Source organism: Artemia franciscana, chromosome 8 (assembly GCF_032884065.1).
Source record: "Artemia franciscana chromosome 8, ASM3288406v1, whole genome shotgun sequence".
NCBI lineage: Eukaryota > Metazoa > Arthropoda > Branchiopoda > Anostraca > Artemiidae > Artemia > Artemia franciscana.
In genome coordinates, this window is record NC_088870.1 from 18,646,738 (window position 1) to 18,667,358 (window position 20,621).

The 20,621-nt window shown below is 34.5% G+C and overlaps 1 protein-coding gene across 1 annotated transcript; it reads left to right on the forward strand.

The window, feature by feature from the left end:
- Positions 1 to 1,342: 1,342 nt before the first annotated feature.
- Positions 1,343 to 18,370, forward strand: LOC136030089 (ribosome biogenesis protein NSA2 homolog). Its single transcript, XM_065708754.1, is given in 5 exon segments — positions 1,343 to 1,415; positions 10,567 to 11,371; positions 13,171 to 13,285; positions 15,186 to 15,403; positions 18,167 to 18,370. Coding segments are annotated over 4 exon segments (1,263 nt in total). The 5' UTR covers positions 1,343 to 1,415; positions 10,567 to 10,594; the 3' UTR covers positions 18,320 to 18,370.
- The last annotated feature ends 2,251 nt before the right edge of the window (positions 18,371 to 20,621 follow it).

The following is a 20,621-nucleotide window of genomic DNA, read 5'->3' on the forward strand; positions in this document are numbered from 1 at the left end:
CACAAGTAATGAAACAACAAGCAGAGGTATGGCAAAATAAGATGGTTGTACTTTTGGACCTATGGAAAAGTGTTCATTTTTGAATCTTTTGACTTCTCTGTTAATTATCATGAAAAATGTTTTCGAAGTGGGCCAGAGAACCGTCACGCATTTTAAGAAATTTAAAAATTCTATTAAATTCAAAACTTACCACAGCTGTCTTAGTTGACAGGAGCTACCCATTAGAAAGCAAAAACATGGCGCGAGGAAACAAAAGCTTACATAAGCATTTTTATATAGACGTTTCTGATATGGACTACAAAACTCTATCTCAACTTACACTTATTTAATTCTGGCTCAAGAACAAACCAAAATTAACATTTTGAACCCCAGACAAAACTTAAAACCTCTTTCTAAAACGTAAAATAATATCCATTAATCTACCCAGAGGTTTACATGTTCTGTTTAAATTCAGAGAATAGACCGTTACCGCTAGCTCGCAACAAACTGGAATTGAAAGCCAAGGAATTTTAAAATTCCAAATTGAAATGTTATTATTAATAAAAAAATATTTAGTTAATATTCCATTTTATTTGATTGTTTTTTTTAGTGATGGATGTGGTATAGAAATTACCTTCTTGGATCAAAGATAATAGAAAAAGACAAGAGCTGATTTTGTAGCATTATTAGCCTTTAAATCTGTACTAACTTGAATGTCATAAAATATGTTGTGTGAGCCAGTTTATAAAGTAACAAGTGAATCAAATTTAAACAAAAGCCAATATTGATTTTAATTAATGATAGAAAATTCTTGAGACTGTGTAAATTCAAAAGTCAAATTAATTTTCTGAAAAATTCTATTATTGAAGCGGGTTTTCTTTGGGAATAAAATTTCCTGTGGCTTGAATAGGCTGAAACAATTTGTATTTCCTTTTAGACCTGCACAAAGATATAAAAAAAATCCGGGTACATGGAAAAGAATCTTAATAATTACTGCAAAGAAAGACTATAGAACTTTTTTTCTCTGTGGTGAAATAAGTCAAGTTTATGTGTCATACCCAAAATGTTTGAAATCTGCTCAATTTGTTGCTCTTAAAGTAAACATACGGTGCTGGATGATGAAATACAGAGTATTTTAACACTTTTCTCTCTACGAAATGCAAATTAACAGGCACTGCTTGCTTGAACATATATGCTCAGAAACGGAGAAATTCAAAATGAAAAATTACACTAATGTAACTTAATGACAAGCTGAATAAGTTGTTTCAAGTTCAACATAATATTAACGTTTCTAAACTTGCCCAAAAACACTTTTCAGCAAATTAAGACGCCCCCTATAAGGTGAAAATCAAACTAGATGTCATAGCACTACATACAATTTCTTCACTTTTATCTACAGAATTTCTTCTGCAGCATTGAAAAATATCCGGAATAAGGTAGAATATAAAAAAATTATTTAACTTGTCAGCTAGAGTTAAGGGCTTTATCAGAGGTTTTCACAATATTATTTCTGTCAATTAATACAGTCTCAAGCAAATTCAAGTTGTAAAACTATACTGAATCCTTGGCCTCATAAGTCATACACCACCAGGAAGCCATATGTGATAGTGAAGCTTTATAAAGCCATTGTCTGTGCTCGCCTGTAGTTTGACATCCTTTATTTTTACCCTAGCATCTTTCAGCTATAAGATTGATAAGTAGGCACTAGAGAGTGTTAATAGAAGGGTAACAAAGCTTATTCCAACACTGGAAGACAAAATCTACAAAGAATGTCCCACCTCACTCTTAACTCCCTACTTCAGTAGGCTATACTGTAGAAGAAGAAGGGATGCAATAACAGCTGATAACTTGCCCCAAAGTGAACTATTAAGTAATATCTTCTGCCTATCAATCTCAACTAGGCTACCACAGGAGGACAAACCAAGAAGTAGTAGGTCTTGTGTTGTACCAGGCAAGAGTGCCAACACTACTTCTCAGGTCATTTTATCCTACTCTGGAATAGCCTGTCCACAACCACCATCCATTGTCAAATCCCAGAAGCCTTAAAGAAAAGAGTTGATTGAGACTGTGTTTAATGCTGAATAGGCTAGATGCTAAACTGGGATGTCAGATCATACCTCAAACCACTACCAGCAAGATTTTCTCCAGGAGTCTCAATGCCAAATTATCTTGCTAGACATATGACTTAAGGTAAAAATCTCTATGCATGCTACTGATGAGGTAGAAATTTTGTCTGAAAATAGCATACCAGTGCTTCCACTATAGGCTACCCAAATTTTTGAGAATTTCCCCAAAAATTCCCTTACCTTCAGGGTCATCATCCCTAGTAATTTATCACTGGTAACAATTGATAAAATTCTAGTTAAGTGACTTCTTGCTATTTTGGAAAGGGGTTAGGTTAGGAAAATGAAACTTTTAGGGATGGGTCTACAGCTAAAGTGTGTCCCAGGAAGGTATTTTGAAGTACCAACTCCTCCACTCCTCCCTCTAGAGGGCCCTGACCTTTGATGACCTTTAAAAATATGTGTGTTATAAAAGTGAAACCTTGCAAAATAGAGCTTCTGATTGAATGAAGTACAAAAAATTGTTTTCAGATTCACAACTTTGCTCAATCCCAATTTTTAAAGTTTTAAAGATATGCAAATACATTTCCTAAACTTTGAAAAGAAAAACAGTGATATGGCTCAGAATTTTACTTAAATAACAGGAATTGCATTCTCAGAACTAAAGGCATAGAAAAAGCAACTGGTAACTGAAAATTAGGGTAAAATGCTGTTTTGTCAAAATTTCAATATGGTAGGTATAGACCTATCATGCAGGCAAATTTCAGGGCCCTCTAGAGGGAGAAGGAGTAGAGGTGGGTACTTTAAAATACCTTCCTGAGATATACTTTAGCCTGTAGACCCATCCTCAAAAGTTTCATTTTCCTAACCTAACCCCTTTCCAAGATAACAAGAAGTTACTTAACTAGAATTTTACCAAATACCCCCATTTTCACTTCACATAATGTTTTTAATACTTTCCAAAATACTAGCAAAAGCACAATGTTTACACTACATGACTATCATTTCATCAAAGACTCTCTAGTGACTAATGGTAAATAATTTTATTTGAGCATATTTACATTCAGTATAATTTTGAGTATCAATGAGGGTTATTTTAAACAGCTGGACCATGAGTTTAAATTTTGTTAATTAGAAGAACATACCATTCAAGACTTTTTTTTTCAAAACATAACCATCATTTTACTCAGAAATTAACTAGACCTTTTGAGATCATACCTTTTTCTCTTATTTTCTGTAATTTAGTTTGATTCTTTTTTTAAACTAGGTTTTGGGCATAATATATTAAACTTAAATATTCAAGAATTGAATGTGTGATAGAGTAAAGGTTACTTATGTATTATGGTGCCAACACTCAACTTTATGGTGTATAAAACTCAAGAACAAACTGTTTTTATCTGTCTGTATTAAGAAACAATTAGCTTATGCTCAGTGGAAAACAAGTGACATGTGACAGAATATATTAGAATTATATAATTTGGGCTATACATTTGCTTATTAATTAGGGGGGTGGGGTTAGGCTAGTTTAGTTCAGGTTACCCCTCCCCCTAATGTGCAAATATGTTGATATATGCTAGATCAAATTTGTTTCTAAAGTATTAAATTTTCATCAGGATTAACCTAACTTCCCTTCTTGAGAGTTTGTGGTATAATACATAAGTACCCATAAAATGAATTGGTCTTTTTTGCCAGGAATCTTTGCTATTTAAAATCTGTTGGATTTTGCTTCATTTGGTTTGTAAAAATTTAGCACTTTTCTTTTTTTTTCTTTGAGAATTTTATTTTGCCTTTAACCTTTTATCTTCAAATGTTTTCCTCTCCTCCTCCCCTCACCATTTCTGTTCTTGTGCCCTAACCCCTGGAATATTTTTAGTGGGTGTCCATGCTTGTTTGAGTGGTTCAGCTACAGTTTAAGATCTTGTAAAAGTCTAGGAAAGCTGTCAAGTAAATGAATGAAATTTTACAGATTAGATATTCTGCTCAAATTAGGGCATTGGATTTTTTTTTCTAAATACCTAGGCTTACCTCCACAACATCCAATGCTTCAGCAATTATTAACCTTGTACAAAGGCAAATCCCAAGATAAAAACAAAAGAATAAAACAATTATGGTAGAATTGGATTTATGATTCAAAACTTTTCCTAAATACAATCTTCTTACTTTATGGTAGAATTGGATTTATGATTCAAAACTTTTCCTAAATACAATCTTCTTACTATAACAATTGCAGCCCCTTTCCTCTGTCCCTCTTAATGAAACAAAATTAAGCTATAGATTATATTCAAATTCAGGGAATAGTTGAATAAAATGGAAGTGATTCCAGAACATGATTGTGATTCCAGAAACATTATCAGAAGTGATTCTAGAAAAATTATAGGTTATAGCCAAAAGTTGAAAATTTGGTTATTATTTCAAGATTGGTTTCTTTTAAAGTTTATATAATTTTCAGATTTTTTTTTGTCATATCCATGATAGTCTCTTATTTTCAAATCTCTATAAGGATGTGGATTCTAACTTCATAACTTTTTTATTATATGCAGAAGTGAGATGGTTGTCAAGAGGTCAAAGTTTAAGATAATTGTCATTAAAGAACAAAATTAAAACATTTTTAACCAAAGGAAAATACTAACTTGCTGCTTTTCTTTCCAAAATGACTTATGGCTATCTGTTATTTGTCATAGATTTAATTAACATGATACGGTTTAATTTGCAAAATTAAACCATGTCAACTTGTCTCTTCAAAGAAAGAAATTGCAATATATTTACTTTGAATGATAAAATGGAAAGTTTTAATGGAAATTTTATTTAGTTTTGAATGATAAAATGAAAAGTTTTAAAGTAAATCACCATTTGGAAATTAGGATAGAATGCTGTTGGAAATATTATTTACATTTATATACATTCTCATATATGGATTCAGGATCCCTTGTCTGAGAGGGCGAGGGTTTGAATCCTAGTGTACCCAATCATTTAGTTTGGGATGGGGGTCAGTGGTGTGACTATAAGCTCAGCCAACTCTAAATGGGTACCTGGAGAAATCCAGGGAAGGTTTACAGGAAGGTGTGCAAAAGCACAGGATGGTTGGCCCCCAACCCCCAAAATTGCCACAACATCTTAGCTCTTATAGAGCCATTAGATGATTAATAAAAAAAAAATTCCCCCAAACAAACTTGTCAAAAAAATAAAAGCTCTCAATTAAGCAAAAATGAGCAGAGCTAAAGTCAAGTAATCCATGTGTAAAACTACTACAAATAATTATCAGTAAATAAATGGAACTCAAAATGAACAGAAATTACAGTATATAAACAATTCAAACTCAGAACAAGCAAAAATTATAAGGAGTAGGGTTGATAACCCCAATGCCTTCTCGAGACTAGAAAATAATTTGCACTTGACTAAAAAAAAAAAAACAAAAACAAATGACCATGGATTATTAATTTAATTCACACATGCTGATATGTTTTCCTTAAGCTTTTAAGGATTTTTTTTTTTATAAAAGTAAACAAAGTGAAAACAAACATATTTGGTTTTTAGTAAAGTGCAGATTATTTTCTGGTCTTGAGAAGGCATGGAGGTTATCAGCCCTACTCATGTTAATTTTTGCTTGTTTTGAGTTTGACTTACCTGTTTATTTTGTTTTCAGCTCTGTTTATGTGTTAATGGTGATATGTAGTAGTTTTACCCTTGGAAGATTACTTGACTTTATTTTGCGTCATTTTTGGTTTAACAGAGCTCTACTTATATTTGAGAAACTTGCTTTGTGGAAAAAATTATTTAAATTAATTTCTGTTCGTTTTTTGGTCATAGTCTTTTTCATGGAAAAAAAAATCATCTGATCATTTTTTTCTACAAAAATCCATAGTTTGGCTTGCTATTTTTGTGTTGGAAAAACTTTTTCAACACTTTTTAATCCTGACACAAATAGTATTTTTTAGTTTGATGCTCCTCAATTTGACCTAACAAATCAAACTTAATATCATTCCCAAAAGATTCTATTTATGCTCTTTGACAACCTGGATACACTTACGCTCTTTTATTTATTTAAATTTGTAGAGCAGAAGTGCTAATAGTAGTAGCCCCAAAACTTTAACCTAGTCATTCTTGATCTATTGCTGGGATGTCTTATTGACAGTCATACACACAATTCCTTTTGATTTAGGTTTAAGCATAATGGGCCTATTGCATAATTGTGTTTGTGTGTGTGTGTGTGGGGGGGTTGACATGCCCAATATCCCCAGAGACATAGTTAATGGATTGTTCTACTATGCTGAACAAAAAGGCTGTCTCAAAATTTTGATTGGATGTGCCCAGAAAATGAAATGGTTTCAGAGAAGTGCTGCTTGCCCTCCAATCTCTTTACTCTTAAGAAGGGCATTAGAACTGTTTATTTTGAATCAAATTAGCTCTTCTAATAATTTCAATGATAAGACTAGCTATTATAGAGTGGTGCTGCCTATGATATTGCTGATATGTCAATTTGAAAACCTGTATGTATTGTTTAATTGAAATTCACCCTAAATGTCCCCTAAAAGTTTCACCCTAATACCCTTAGCATTGTAAGTTACAATAACTGTAGTGGTTGTATTAACAGCATAAACATAGTGAATTCTAGCTAGTTCAAAATCCGTGCCAACACCCTAGAAGATCTAACTTGTTATTTGGCTCTTGAAATGTTGCTTTGTCACTATTTTGAAATACCACATGCTCATAGTTTGTTTTGATTTAGTTCTACATCTACCTAAATTTTTCTTAAAAACTTCACATTAGTACCTTTAGTTTGCATAGTAGCAATAGTTGTAGCAGCATAAATAGCAGTATGTGCATAACAGCTTTAATTCTCTCAACATCTTCTTCAACACACTGGAAGTTTCAGCTTAATAACATCAGCATTTCTGATACTTTCTTTTGACAACCTGTGAGGGCATGGTGCTTTTTGATTTAGTTCCATACAGTTTCAATATATCCCAAATGTTTTGCCTTAATACCCTTAGTTTTAATAGCACTAGCTAGTAGTGTAGCAGTTGAATTAACTAGTAGTAGCCTTAGCAGTAGTAATAGTAGAAGTAGTAATAATAGTAGCATCAGTAGTAATATGAGTAGAAGCAGTAGCATTAGGATGCAAACATTTTCTTTTGGTTTGTTCAAAATCCCCCACAACAAGCCTTATTAGTTTCAACTCCACACACCAAACTGTTCTAAGATATATCTATTGCACCCTTTTGACAAACTGCATACAGAAGGTATGTTGGAATTTAGTTCATTCCCCCTCAAAATTCATTGAAAATTTCACCTTCATACTTTAGGCATAATTGTAATAGTAATCACAATAGTTGTATTGGTATGACTAGTAATACTATTTGTAGTAATAGCAATAGTACAAGTAGCAGTTGCTGTATTAACATATTGCCTTTTGGTCAGTAGAACATCTTTGTCATCAAGTGCTGGAAGTTTCAGCTTAATTTGTTAATGTAAATTATGACATTGCTGATATGCCATTTTGATAATCTGTATGTTCATATACTTCTTTAAATTTTCATATCAATGCTCTAAACCATACATTAGTTGTAATAGGAGTAGTAGTGGTAAATTCAGTATTAATAGTAGTATTAACAGTACTGTGCATAGATTGCCTTTTGGTCAGATGATGTTCCCCTTTAATCATTATCTGAAAGTTTCAACTTAATGCCCAAATCAATTCTTGAGATCTGCTCCTTTGACAATGTGCATGCACATAGCGTCTTTTGATTTGGCTCAATACTCTCTTCAACATTCTCTGAAATGATGACCTGAATGTCCTTTGTCTTCTTGGAAAGGAAAGCTGATTGCCAGTGACCAAAGTTTTGATCAAATGCATTTTGGGAAACAGAATGTCAGGGAAAGGGATGGGAGCTAGTTTCCCTTCATCACAGTTGACTCTTGAAAGGGAACTACAACTATACGTTTCCAATCAAATGAGCCTCCTCTTAAGTTCATATGACCATCCCCTCCACAAAAACCTAATATGCCCCCAGGTCAAAGCTTACAACCCTTGCGGAACTGGTCAACCCTAAAGGCCTTCTTGATTTTTGGACTATTTTTGAATAAATTGCTATGAAAATTTCTATTGGATACATTTTGGGAAAATACAACGGGAGGGGAATAGCTATCCTCTGATCACTTTTATGCTTAAAAGGGTACTAGAACCTCTGATAACAAAATCAAATGAGCCCCCTCCAAAGTTTATACAGCCACCCGTTCTACAAAAAAAACCTTATATGCCCGAGGTATAACTTACAGCCCCTGCCTTGAGGATTGTGTGAGGGTTGTAATCGTCAAAGACATAATTTCCAGACCTTTCAACTACACTGAACAAAATGACTATCTCAAATTCTTATTGAATGTGTTTGGGGAAATGATAGGCATAAGGGGAGAGGAATTGCCCTTTAATCACTTTCGACAATTAAAAAGGGCACTAGCCCTCTCAATTTCTAATCGAGTGAGCTCCTTTGAAGTTCCTATGATAACTTGTATACAAAAAGCATGGTATAAACAATCCCCCCCCCCCAAAAAAAAATAATAATACATTGTGCCCACTTTGCTCTCAGTGCTAATGCACTGCTTTAGATACATAATAAGTTCCAAAGTGGGGAGAGGGAAGGTAGAACTCTAATTCTTTATGAGTTCCAGGAACATTTCTAGTCTACATTGTTCTGAAAGTAAAGAGTAAAATTGGACCTTAAAGTGAGCAGAATTTTTTCTGCTCTTTGTTCTGATATGATAGCAACCAGCTTCTGTCCTAGAACCGTTATGATATCTGCTCATTTTGTATCCCTTTACGACATCTGATAAACATTTCAGGGTACCCATTTTGTTCAGGATATTTGAAAATATCAGTTAATTTGCATCCAATGCATTGGTAAGGGGAATAAATTATGCAAACTGTCAATTCTTTACAGGTGTATTTTATAGTAGGAAAAAAGGAGCGTGTTTGATCTTGGGAGTCTAGTGGTGTGAAACTTTCAAGAATTATTTTCTTGGTCAGAAAGATTATCGGTATTTTTCTGTGGGAAGAAGAATTGGTCCCTGCTCTAACAAAGGGGACTGAAAAAGTGTCGATTTTTTCTGATGGGCCTCAAACTTGAAACTTAAAACTAAAAGACTAAGGGAACCCAATGCAAAAGGGAAATAAATCGGTCCCCTCAAAATGCAGCAAACAAGTCCAGAAAAGTACCAAAAACTTTCACTTCGAATGAAAGGGGATATTTTAGAAATTTGCAAGGGGGATTATTTACCAAAAATTGGAAGACCTTGTGGCTTTTTCAAAGGCCAAAAGCTACTAGAGGGCTATTAACCTCCCTCAGTCCTTCTTCAGCTATCCAACCCTCCTCTAACTGACATCTGTTTTGTTCAAAATAAGTTTTATAATATGTCTAATAAGTTTTCATTTGGGGTTGATATCACCCCCCCAACCCCAATGTTAAACTCAGTCTTATACTGATATGATTATTCAACCATCAGAAGCATCAAAAAAGACTTAAACTAAACCAAATGTAAAAAATAAATACGATATTTTGTACCACATTCAGCCTATATTCTGGAATATTGATCAAATATTCTTTAATACCTTCTTTTCTTCATTATTTTTATTTGTCAAATTTTCTCTGTGGCTGCTTAAGTTTGCATGTGGGTTCAAGATTTGTGGGTGAGAGTTTTATATCTTCTGGGTCTTGGGGATATAAATCCATCAGAAGCATCAAAAAAGAATTAAACTAAACCAAATGTAAAAAATAAATACGATATTTTGTACCACATTCAGCCTATATTCTGGAATATTGATCAAATATTCTTTAATACCATCTTTTCTTCATTATTTTTATTTGTCAAATTTTCTCTGTGGCTGCTTAAGTTTGCATGTGGGTTCAAGATTTGTGGGTGAGAGTTTTTCATGGAGAAGAAGAATAAGCCTAGCACTGGCAAATATCTTCTGGGTCTTGGGGATATAAATCTTGTTTTACAGATTTTTTTGAAATATAGTATCTTATGATTTATGATCTATGAAAACCCAAGGATTTTTTTTTCTTTCTTCAAAATCATTTGAAGAAATGATTTAGCAGATTCATGGTGGTTAGAATTGCGGCCACAGTCAGGACTCTTTTGTCTTAAGAGTGGCTGTTAATGGTAAATTCTTTGTTTAATTTATATGTTTTGGATGAAAATAAAAAATATCTATCTATCTTATGAATTGTTCAGGTAGTTGACACTAGAATCCCACATAATTTAGAAATTCGAGTTGATGGTTTTACCGATTACTGTTGTTACTGGTTTGGGATAAAAAAATTTTTTTGATAAAAAACTATAAAAATATTGACAAGTTTCGGTATTGAGATTGAATTAAGCAGTAAATTAAAAAGAAAGAAACCACAATTTTTTTTTATCTCTTCTTCTTTCAAGAAATAAATTGTAGTTTGCTCTGTTAGGGCTATTGTTTAATGGCTGTCAGTTGAATTGTTTTGTATGATTTCTAAACTGCCCTGTATTTTTTCAGGGAGTTAACTGACTGACAGCCATTTACAATGCCCCAGAATGAACATATTGAACTTTTCCAAAAGCGATATGGCAAACGTTTTGATCATGACCAAAGACAGAGGAAGAAAGAAGCTCGAGATGTCAAGGTCAAAGCAAAACTTGCTAGAAGCCTTAAGGGAATGAAAGGAAAGTTGTATGGCAAGAAGAGGTATTCTGAGAAGGTACAAATGAAGAAGACTTTGAAGGCTCATGAGGAGAAATTGACAAAGCAGAAGAATGAAGAGAAAACACCAGAGGGTGCTGTTCCTGCTTATCTGCTTGATCGTGAAGGTCAGTCACGTGCCAAGATTCTGTCAAATATGGTGAAGCAGAAACGTAAGGAAAAAGCAGGGAAATGGGATGTACCTATTCCAAAAGTGAAAGCTCAATCAGAAGCTGAGGTTTTCAAAGTTATAAAGAGTGGTAAGACAAGGAGAAAGGGGTGGAAAAGAATGGTAACCAAAGTTACTTTTGTTGGTGACAATTTTACTAGAAAACCCCCTAAATATGAAAGATTTATTCGTCCAATGGCCTTGAGAGCAAAGAAAGCTCATGTTACCCATCCAGAATTGAAGGCCACCTTCTGCTTACCAATTATTGGAGTAAAAAAGAATCCTAGTTCACCAACTTATACCAGTCTTGGTGTGATTACAAAGGGTACAGTCATTGAAGTTAACATCAGTGAGCTTGGTTTAGTGACACAGAGTGGAAAAGTTGTGTGGGGGAAGTATGCTCAAGTGACTAATAATCCAGAAAATGATGGATGCATCAATGCTGTGCTTCTTGTTTGAGGTCTCATTTCTCTTGAATTTCTTTTTGTACTCACTTTCTGGAAATAAAACGCTTGGATTTATTTATGTCGTTGTTGCTTGTATATGTCTGTTTTACAGTGTCTTCATCTATTGGATGTTGAATGGGCTTTTCAGTCAAGACTGTTCAGTCATTTTCCTTTGACTCTGTATAAGATGAGTTGGGCTACTGTGAGTGGTTGTTTATTTTGCAATGGCTCAGTTCTGATCATGTCTCATACAGTAGCTCTTTTGGTTCTAGGAACTGAAATTTCAGGGAATATTTTTCAAGTTCAGTAATCTATATACAGCTTAGATTAACTAGGCTCTTGACTTAAGGTGATATTTTGTGGTGTTTGAAGCACTCCAACAGTTCACTTTGGAGGATAAGCTTGGTAGACGTCACAATATTGCATTCAAATAGGCAATGGTCAATTGTTTCATTTTTTTTGTAGTGCAATGTCTGTAGGGAGGAGGGATTAAACCAGAAGAATTTAGGAATTAATAGGGAAAAGCCTGAAGGTTTAATCCATTTGATGAATGGATCCTGGTAAATTTTGATGCTGCTTACGGGGGGAATGGAGATATTTTTGGTTTGTTATTAATCAAATAGGGCTCTGATAATCTCCATCAATATATATCTTGAAGATGGATTGGTCTCCACTTGGCTGGTCAATATATTGGGACTTTTTTTGCAACCTATGATGCCTGAGTGGCTTTTATATATTGAAAATATATCATTATGTCTTTTGCAGCAAGAGCATCTATAAGACTTAAGAAAATGGAATTTATCTATATCCATCTTTTATTGAGATTTAAGTTTGTATTAGCACCCCTTCTATCAAAAACTTCATGTATTAACAATGGACAACTAGTATAACTTATAGCCAAGCCTGGGGAGGGGTAATCAAACCCTAAACCTGGGTTATTTGACATTCAGACTATTTTTTAACAAAATACTCATCTCAAAATTTTGATGGGGAGCATTTGAGAGAAAATGCCGTGGTGGGGGGAGGTTGATTGCCCTCTGTTCACTCCTGACTCTTAGAAAGTGAACCAAGGTATGGCGTGCAATTACTTCATCTAATCAAAGACCATTCCATGCTACTGTTATTTTATGTCTGTTATAGGTGTACATTTGTTTGAGAGTGAGCAAACTCACTGGTGCAAAATAGCTGAGAGGTGACGTTTGTATAATAACTGGGATACACGTGGACTATGTTCACTACCCTTACTCAAGTGGTTTGTGAGCTGTGGGCAAAACTGATCTGTAGTCTTTGATAGAACAGCCCCATATTCCTTTGTTGTTTTTACCTTGTTAGTGTATTTCTTTTTTTTTCAATGCTTTCTATTATTTAGAGCATATTCACTTTCTTCAAGAGGCTTGCCAGTCTGTTGAAAAAGGGTGTTCTATAAGGTTTTCAAGTTGCAACAATCTAAAATTTTCTATTTAAATTTTTAGATAAAACTAGATCGTGTTTGAGTTTGACCTGGTCAGTTGTGGTTAGTTCAAAGGGTTTATAACTCCTGGGTTTTCATTCAGTTTCAAAAACAAGGTCTGATTTAACAAGGAATTGGTCGGTTTTATTCTAGAGAAAATGCCATTTGTCCTTGAATGTATTAAATTTTGTCTATAATTTGAACTGTTTTTTTTTCATTGAAATTCATTTTAAACTTCTCTCATTTCTAATTTCTTTTTTTGTTAACTTGTATTCTTTTTCATTCCATAGTATTGATTGTTTCGTTCTTAAGTTCATATAATTTTGTTTCTTTATTTTGCTCTTATTCTAGAAAAGTGATAAGGAAACATGCAAATTTTTGTCAAAACCCTCACGGGTAAGACTATTACCCTAGAAGTTGAACCTTCGGATACTATCGAAAATGTCAAAGCCAAGATTCAAGATAAAGAAGGTATTTTTTTTTCCTTATCTCAATTTTGACTGTTCAATATGCAGATTGACACTTCTTTATGGCACTTGGTATTTACCAAGTGACATATAGCGATCGGAAATTCTGTCGGCCTCTCTGTCTGTTGTTCCTGGTTTTGTTAGTTTAGGCACTTCCAGATAAGCTAGGACGATGAAATTTGGCAGGTGTATCAGGGACCAGACCAGATTAAATTAGAAATAGTTGTTTCCTCGATTCGACCATCTGGGGGGGAGTGGGGGACGGTTAGTTCGGAAAAATTAGAAAAAATGAGGTTATTTTTAACTTACGAACGACTGATCGGATCTTAATGAAATTTGACCTGATCTGGTCAAATCCTGACCGAATCTGGTGACATTGGAGGAGCCTGAGTGGGAAACCTACAACCTTGGAAAACTCTTAGAGTGGAGGGATCAGGATGAAATTTGGTGGGAAGAATAAGCACAAGTCCTAGATACGTGATTGATATAGCGGGAACGGATCCGCTCTCTTTGGGGGAGCTGGGGAAGGGAGGGTTAATTCTGAAAAATTAGAAAAAGAGGTATTTTTAACTTACGAAGGAGTTATCGGATCTTAATAAAATTTCATATTTAGAAGGAACTCGCAACTCGTATCTCTTATTTTAAATCCTGATCGGATCCAGTGTCACTGAGGGGAGTTGGGAGGGGGGGGACCGGAAATCTTGGAACACGCTTAGAGTGGAGAGAGATCAGGATGAAACTTGGTGGGAAGAATAAGCACAAGTCCAAGATACGTGACTGACATAACCGGATCGGATCCGCTCTCTTTGGGGGAGTTGGCGAGGGGAGGTAATTCAGAAAAATTAGAAAAAATGAGGTACTTATAACTTACGACTGGGTGATCAGATCTTGATGAAATTTGATATTTTGAAGGATCTTGTGCTTCAGAGCTCTTATTTCAAATCCCGACCAGATCCGGTTACATTGGGGGGAGCTGAAGGGGGAAACCGGAAATCTTGGAAAACGTGAAAATTGAGGGATCTTTATCTTACGAATGGGTGGTCGGATCTTAATGAAACCTTCATATATAGAAAGATTTTATGTCTCAGGTGCTCTATTTTCAGTTCGGGACATGGGGGTGGAGGAGGGAAATGGAAATCTTGGAAAACTCTTAGAGTGGAGAGATCGGGATGAAACTTGATGGGAAGAATAAGCACGAGTTCTTGATACGTGATTGACATAACCGGGGCAGATTCGCTCTCTTTGGGGTAGTTTAGAGGATTTCTTGTACTTTGGCGAGTTCGAGAATAAGTACACGTTATAGATACGTGATTGACATAAGCGGATCGAATCCGATCTCTTTGGGGGAATTGGAGGGATTTCTAGTGCTTTGGTGAATTTGGTGCTTCTTGACGTGTTAGGACGATGAAATCGATAACTCTAGTACCGAGTCTAATTTTAGGTTCCGACCTCGTCACAAGTGCCATATGAGCTCTTGGCTCTTGTTCAATTTGCTTGCTTGTTGGCCGCTTTGCCTTTAAAACGCCGAAAACAATCTAGACTTAAAGGAATAGGGTTTTGCACTTTGCTGTATAATCGATGTTTTTCTTTGTGAACTTCCACTTGGCACCAAATTTATTTTTGTATATCACCTAATTGTTGCTGATATACCTAATCTGGTGATATAGCCGTGTAGCCAGAGTTCTAGTGAAAATGTGCCCTTTTTTATTCTTTGAAATTTATTTGTTAGTTAGCCAAGGCATCATGAAAAGTACAATTTAATTTGAGAAAATTCATATGATGATTTTTTGCATACTTGATATCCTGAGAGATTCTTATATTAGCTCTATCTGAAGAACCATACTATTGCATTTTCAATATTATTTCAAAATATTTTGTTTTTTAATCAAATTATTATCCTGTAGGCATTCCTCCTGATCAGCAGCGTCTGATTTTTGCTGGCAAGCAGCTAGAAGATGGCCGCACTTTGTCTGACTACAACATTCAGAAAGAGTCCACCCTTCATCTCGTGCTTCGTCTTCGTGGTGGTGCCAAAAAGCGAAAGAAGAAGAATTACACCACCCCAAAGAAGAACAAGCATAAGCACAAGAAGGTCAATCTTGCTGTATTGAAATTCTACAAGGTGCGTAAATCTAAGTTACTCTATCAAGAGTAAATTGACAATCTTTAGATAATAATTCTGTTTTACTAAGTTTATGCAGACTAGAAATTTTTTTTAGAATACTTGGAAACGCACTGAGTAATATTCAATAGTGGAAGAAGCTAATCTGCAAAACTTGAATAGGATCTTTGAAAAAAATGTTATTTGAATTTAATACATTTATGTTTATATAAATAAAATTGATTGAGCGACCTTTGTTTTTTTTTGTTCGGGGGAGGGGCAGTGTACTTGTATGGAGTGAAGTAACTGAAGGTTCGTATCTGTCTTTCAGTGAAAGATCTTGGACTTTATATGGCAATTAACTTAACCCCTTCAATAAGCCCAGTTTTAATTTTCATATCCAGTTTCTAACTCATTTATATTTATACCTTGATTGCTAGTTAAACGGTGACGGAAATTTTAAAGGACTTTCAATGCTTATGGGACAATTTTTACGTATAGTTGTACTTTTAACATTGAAATTGGACACATGATGTAACTTGGTTCAACTGATAAAAATTGCAGGACATGTTCGGCAATCCTGTCGAACTAATTCGAATGATTGTAATCTCAAAAATTCCGTTGAGAAATAAGCAATGTCGTTTACAAGACATTTTATGCGGCGAGTCAAATACAAAAATTTAAAGATGTACTCCCCTATATAAAAGAACTGTAGTAGCGCAGATTTCCCGTAAGGGATGGAAGCTTGAGAATTAGCTAGAGTTCATTTTCTGGGTTTCTATATGCAGGTTCATCCTAGGATTATAAATATAGTGTCACAATTGCTGATGTCAAGGATACTTGTATTTTTTCAGCATCGAAGACAAGTACCGTATAAGACTTTTGGTAGTAGTGTTACCTTGTTGCAATAAGATAGTTGTGTGTCAATAATTATTGATTGTCGTCTATAATTTGCTCCCTCTTTTGTTACTCTAAATTAGAATGTCAAACTGCTATCACAAGGCTACAAAGACAAAGACTCCAGTGCTTCAATTTAATTCTTCATACTTTCAGGCTTCCTTGTTTGAAGTCTGAATGTATTTCATCAGTTTTTAGTGTTCAGTGTAAATTCATTGAGTTTGTTAGTACATGAGTTTTATAAAATACTCCATATTTTATTCATTGAAAAGACGTGAATATGTACTCAAATAACCGAAGGATTAGATTGCACCCAGACACCTAAGCTATTGTAAGACTTTAGTCCGGGTGACGAAACCCTATTAAAGAAAAATTAAACAATATGAATAAACAAATACATAAAGAGATTTATAAATACCTTAGAGATCCCTTAGTCACCTCCTCCTCTGCGTACATATGGTATTCATTGATTGATGATGAACGAGAAAAAAAAAATCAAGAATAATTCCTATTTGTTATGGGAATGCCAGGATTTGTCAGGAGTAATTCCTGATTGTTAGGGTAATTTCATTTGTCAGTGTTTTATCATTAGGTATATATATATATATATATATATATATATATATATATATATATATATATATATATATATATATATATATATATATATATATATATATATATATATATATATATATATATATATATATATATATATATATATATATATATATATATATATATATATATATATATATATATATATATATATATATATATATATATATATATATATATAACAAGTGCAAATTTTAATCCGGATCAACGACATTTTAGCCCAGATCAGATGTAGAATTTTCACGAAAATGTAATATTAAAAAAACGGAGTTATTAAATAATTTCATATAAAGTGTCAGATTCTAAAGTAAAGTAAGTTAGAAATGAGTTACGTACTTCAAGGCTCTGCCTTATCGCAGTCTATTGTGGAATGATAGGTGTCAGAATTTAAATGTGACATGCGATCGAAGTTATCAGCCTCATTCCAGGCGTCATCAAGCTGAAAGGAAATATGTTTGAAATTTCAAAACCTCTAAAAACCATTGACATTATTCATTAGATAATTATCTTTCGCGGATATTGGACCTGAAAACCTTGATGCATCCCTGGTTCTGAGCATCCTGTGGCATTTCTGCCAGAACTAGTTTCAGTTCTAGGGAAAATGGTTCCAACAAGGACCTTTTATGTAAAGACGTCCAAGGCAGGGCACAAATGGAGGTCGAGAGTAATGTGAATGAGAACGATTGTTTTTATAAATATCAGAAAATCTTTTGGCTTTCATCTTATCTGAGGAAATAGAAGATCCACTTACATGATATCATATTTACGTTCATCATTAGGCTGCTTACCACTATTGAGTTGGCTAATAAAGTTATGAATCTTAGAAATTGGAGTTCTGAAGGTAATGTCAGCACTAAAATTGGACCATGTAGACTGTTTAGCTTTCTTACTTACCAATTTTACTTAAGCACATGATTCCTTATAGGATATTGCTGCAGATGGAGATGGATTCTTAAGAAGCATTTTACGAGCCTTCCTTTTTGCCTGTGCTACAACCATACATTCTACAAATTTTCGGGTCTCTTAGAACCCTTATAAAAATTGGCTTAGTCTTGCGTATAGAGTATAGGGGCATTTGGGAGGAAAAAGAAAAATTATGCGAAAGAATGTCGTAAATTTTAAAGATCAAGTTACTTCAGGGTCAGCCCCGATCCAAAGATTTAGCTGACTGTAAAAGGACAGTTTTCGTATCGGACTCAATAACATTAATATCAGACCGAGCGAATTTACGAACTGAATTTGAATTTGTACCTGTTTTATATCTTCCAGGTTGACGAGAATGGAAAAATCCATAGACTCCGGCGCGAGTGCAAGAGTGAATCCTGTGGTGCTGGTGTTTTTATGGCTGCACACAAGGATCGTCAGTATTGTGGAAAGTGCGGCAAGACCTACGTCTTTAATGCTCCTGAACAGAGCGAATGATGAGTCTGTTTTTATAAATGACTGATCCAATAAAAAAAAATTCTTTACAAACCGTTGGTCTTTGGCCCACAGCTGGGACGCTCTTCTAAAAATGTTTAGGATTAGCTGAGTTGTGCATGGCCTAGTCTACCAGCTGGTTGAATATATGCCATACATAGTCTTTTTTACCCCGTCCTCATACGTAACACTTCTGGTTCCCACATCATTAGACCCCCCCACAAAAAAGCTGTAATAATAGTTTTATTTACAATTCCACTGGTGGTTTAGTCAGACTCTTATTCATATTGGTTGAATGATTTTTGAAAGCATTTTTAGTTGTTTAACCTATGCTTGTGGTTTTTTTGCTTATTTTATAACCTATTAACCCCAATTACTTGCTTGTGAATATAATCCCCATTCCTAGTTTGCAATTGGAGGGTCTTAGATACACAAAGCTGATTTGGTATAAGTATCTTCTGATTGTGTATGCACATCTTAATTTTGACGTCATACTGGAATACAAAGAAATAAGCTGGCATACATGAAGGGATTCATTTTCAAATGGTGGATGCATTTGGGAGGAAAAAGACAAATTATGCGAAAGAATGTCGTAAATTCTAAAGATCAAGTTACTTTAGGGCCACCCCCGATCCAAAGGTTCCTTCCCTCCTCCTTTCTCTGTATGCGCACGAAAATAAAGACACTGCTAAAACCGGCATTTTTTTGGTCATCAGGCTGCTAAGAATTAGCTTAGTTTTGTATTTTCTTGTTCTCAGGAACAATGTTTAAAGCTGATCACTTTCATAAGAAATTAAGCTATTATCCCTTCCAGCAATATGCTGAGATTTGACTTCGAAATATGTAGGTATGAGAGGAGTGATATAACATTTTATTCTTGGTAGAACCATTACATTTAGCGACGGGGATCGAAGTCTCGATGGCTTTTCTATCACTATTTTCATCTTTGACTAATTTTATTTGTTTTGTTCTTGGTTTTTAATTGGGCTTGGTCTACCTTAATCCTCATGCAACTTTACTCTGTTCATCTCATACCCAGCCCCCATTTGGAGCAGCTCTATGCAATCCAATATCATGTAACGCTCAACCCTATCAAATTCTGTCCAAAGTTTTGAACAAGTATCAGTTGTTTGAATAAATCTATGGCTCTTTTTTGAAATAAATAAAAAAATTTTTTTTACTGAAAATAAGGAGCGACTTCAGAACTTAAACTATATCATATACGAAAGGGGCTATCCCCTCCTCAACGCCCCGCTCTTAATGCTAAAGTTTTTTTTTACTTCAAATAGTAGAGTTTTGACACAGAGTCAGCGTAAAGAGCGAGGCGTTGCGGAGGGGAGAGCCCCTTTCATATACGGAATGATGTTTGTTCGTTTTAAGTTTTAATGTTGCTCCGTACTTTCAGGTAAGAAAACTTGTTTTTTTTTATTTAATTCCTGAACGTTTTTCAACTAATGCTGGTTCGAATTTGACTCAGAGTACACGAAAGATAACACGAAACTTGCATATTAATTTTGGCACCCCCCCTCCGTTTAGAATCTGGAGAGTTTACTGATTTTAGGTTCTGTAATATCAGGGGGACAAAAAAGCTAAAACTGTAATAAACAAAAAAGATAATGACATACTTTTGTTGTTGACAATAATAAACAACTGTTTAAAGAATCACACGCGTATTAAATAACTTCAGGAAATACCGTTACTGCAAATTTTAGAGCCATTTCCCACATCGTAGATCAAAGAAAATGATCAGCTAAAAATTTCATTAAGTAGCGTCAAGAGCGAGGTATTGAGGAAGGAGTAACCCCCCTCATGTACATAATAATTTCTGTTCGTTTAAAATTTTTTTTAAAATAAACATGTTACCCATCAAAAGTTACGAGCCTGAGAGAATTTGCCTGATTTTCGAAAGAGGGGAACGCCCCGTAAATGTCAAGGATTCAATGAAATCACGTCATCAGATTCAGCAATCCGAGAACCCTGTTGTATGTTTCAAGCTCCTATCTTCAAAAATATGGAATTTTGTATATTTTGCCAGAAGAAAGATCACGGACGTGTGTTTATTTATTTTATTTTTTTCAGAGGTGATCGCATCGAACCAATAGGCCTAGCATATCAAGAAAGAGCTCATTCGAATGGAAATTATAAGTTATAGTGCCCTTTTTAAGTGATCAAAAAGATGGGAGGGCAACTGGACCCCCTCCCACCCACATTTTTTCCTTAAGGTTATCTTATAAAAATTCCGAGACAGCCATTTTGTTCAACATAGTTGAAAATTCCAGTAACTATGTCTTGGAGGATGATATAA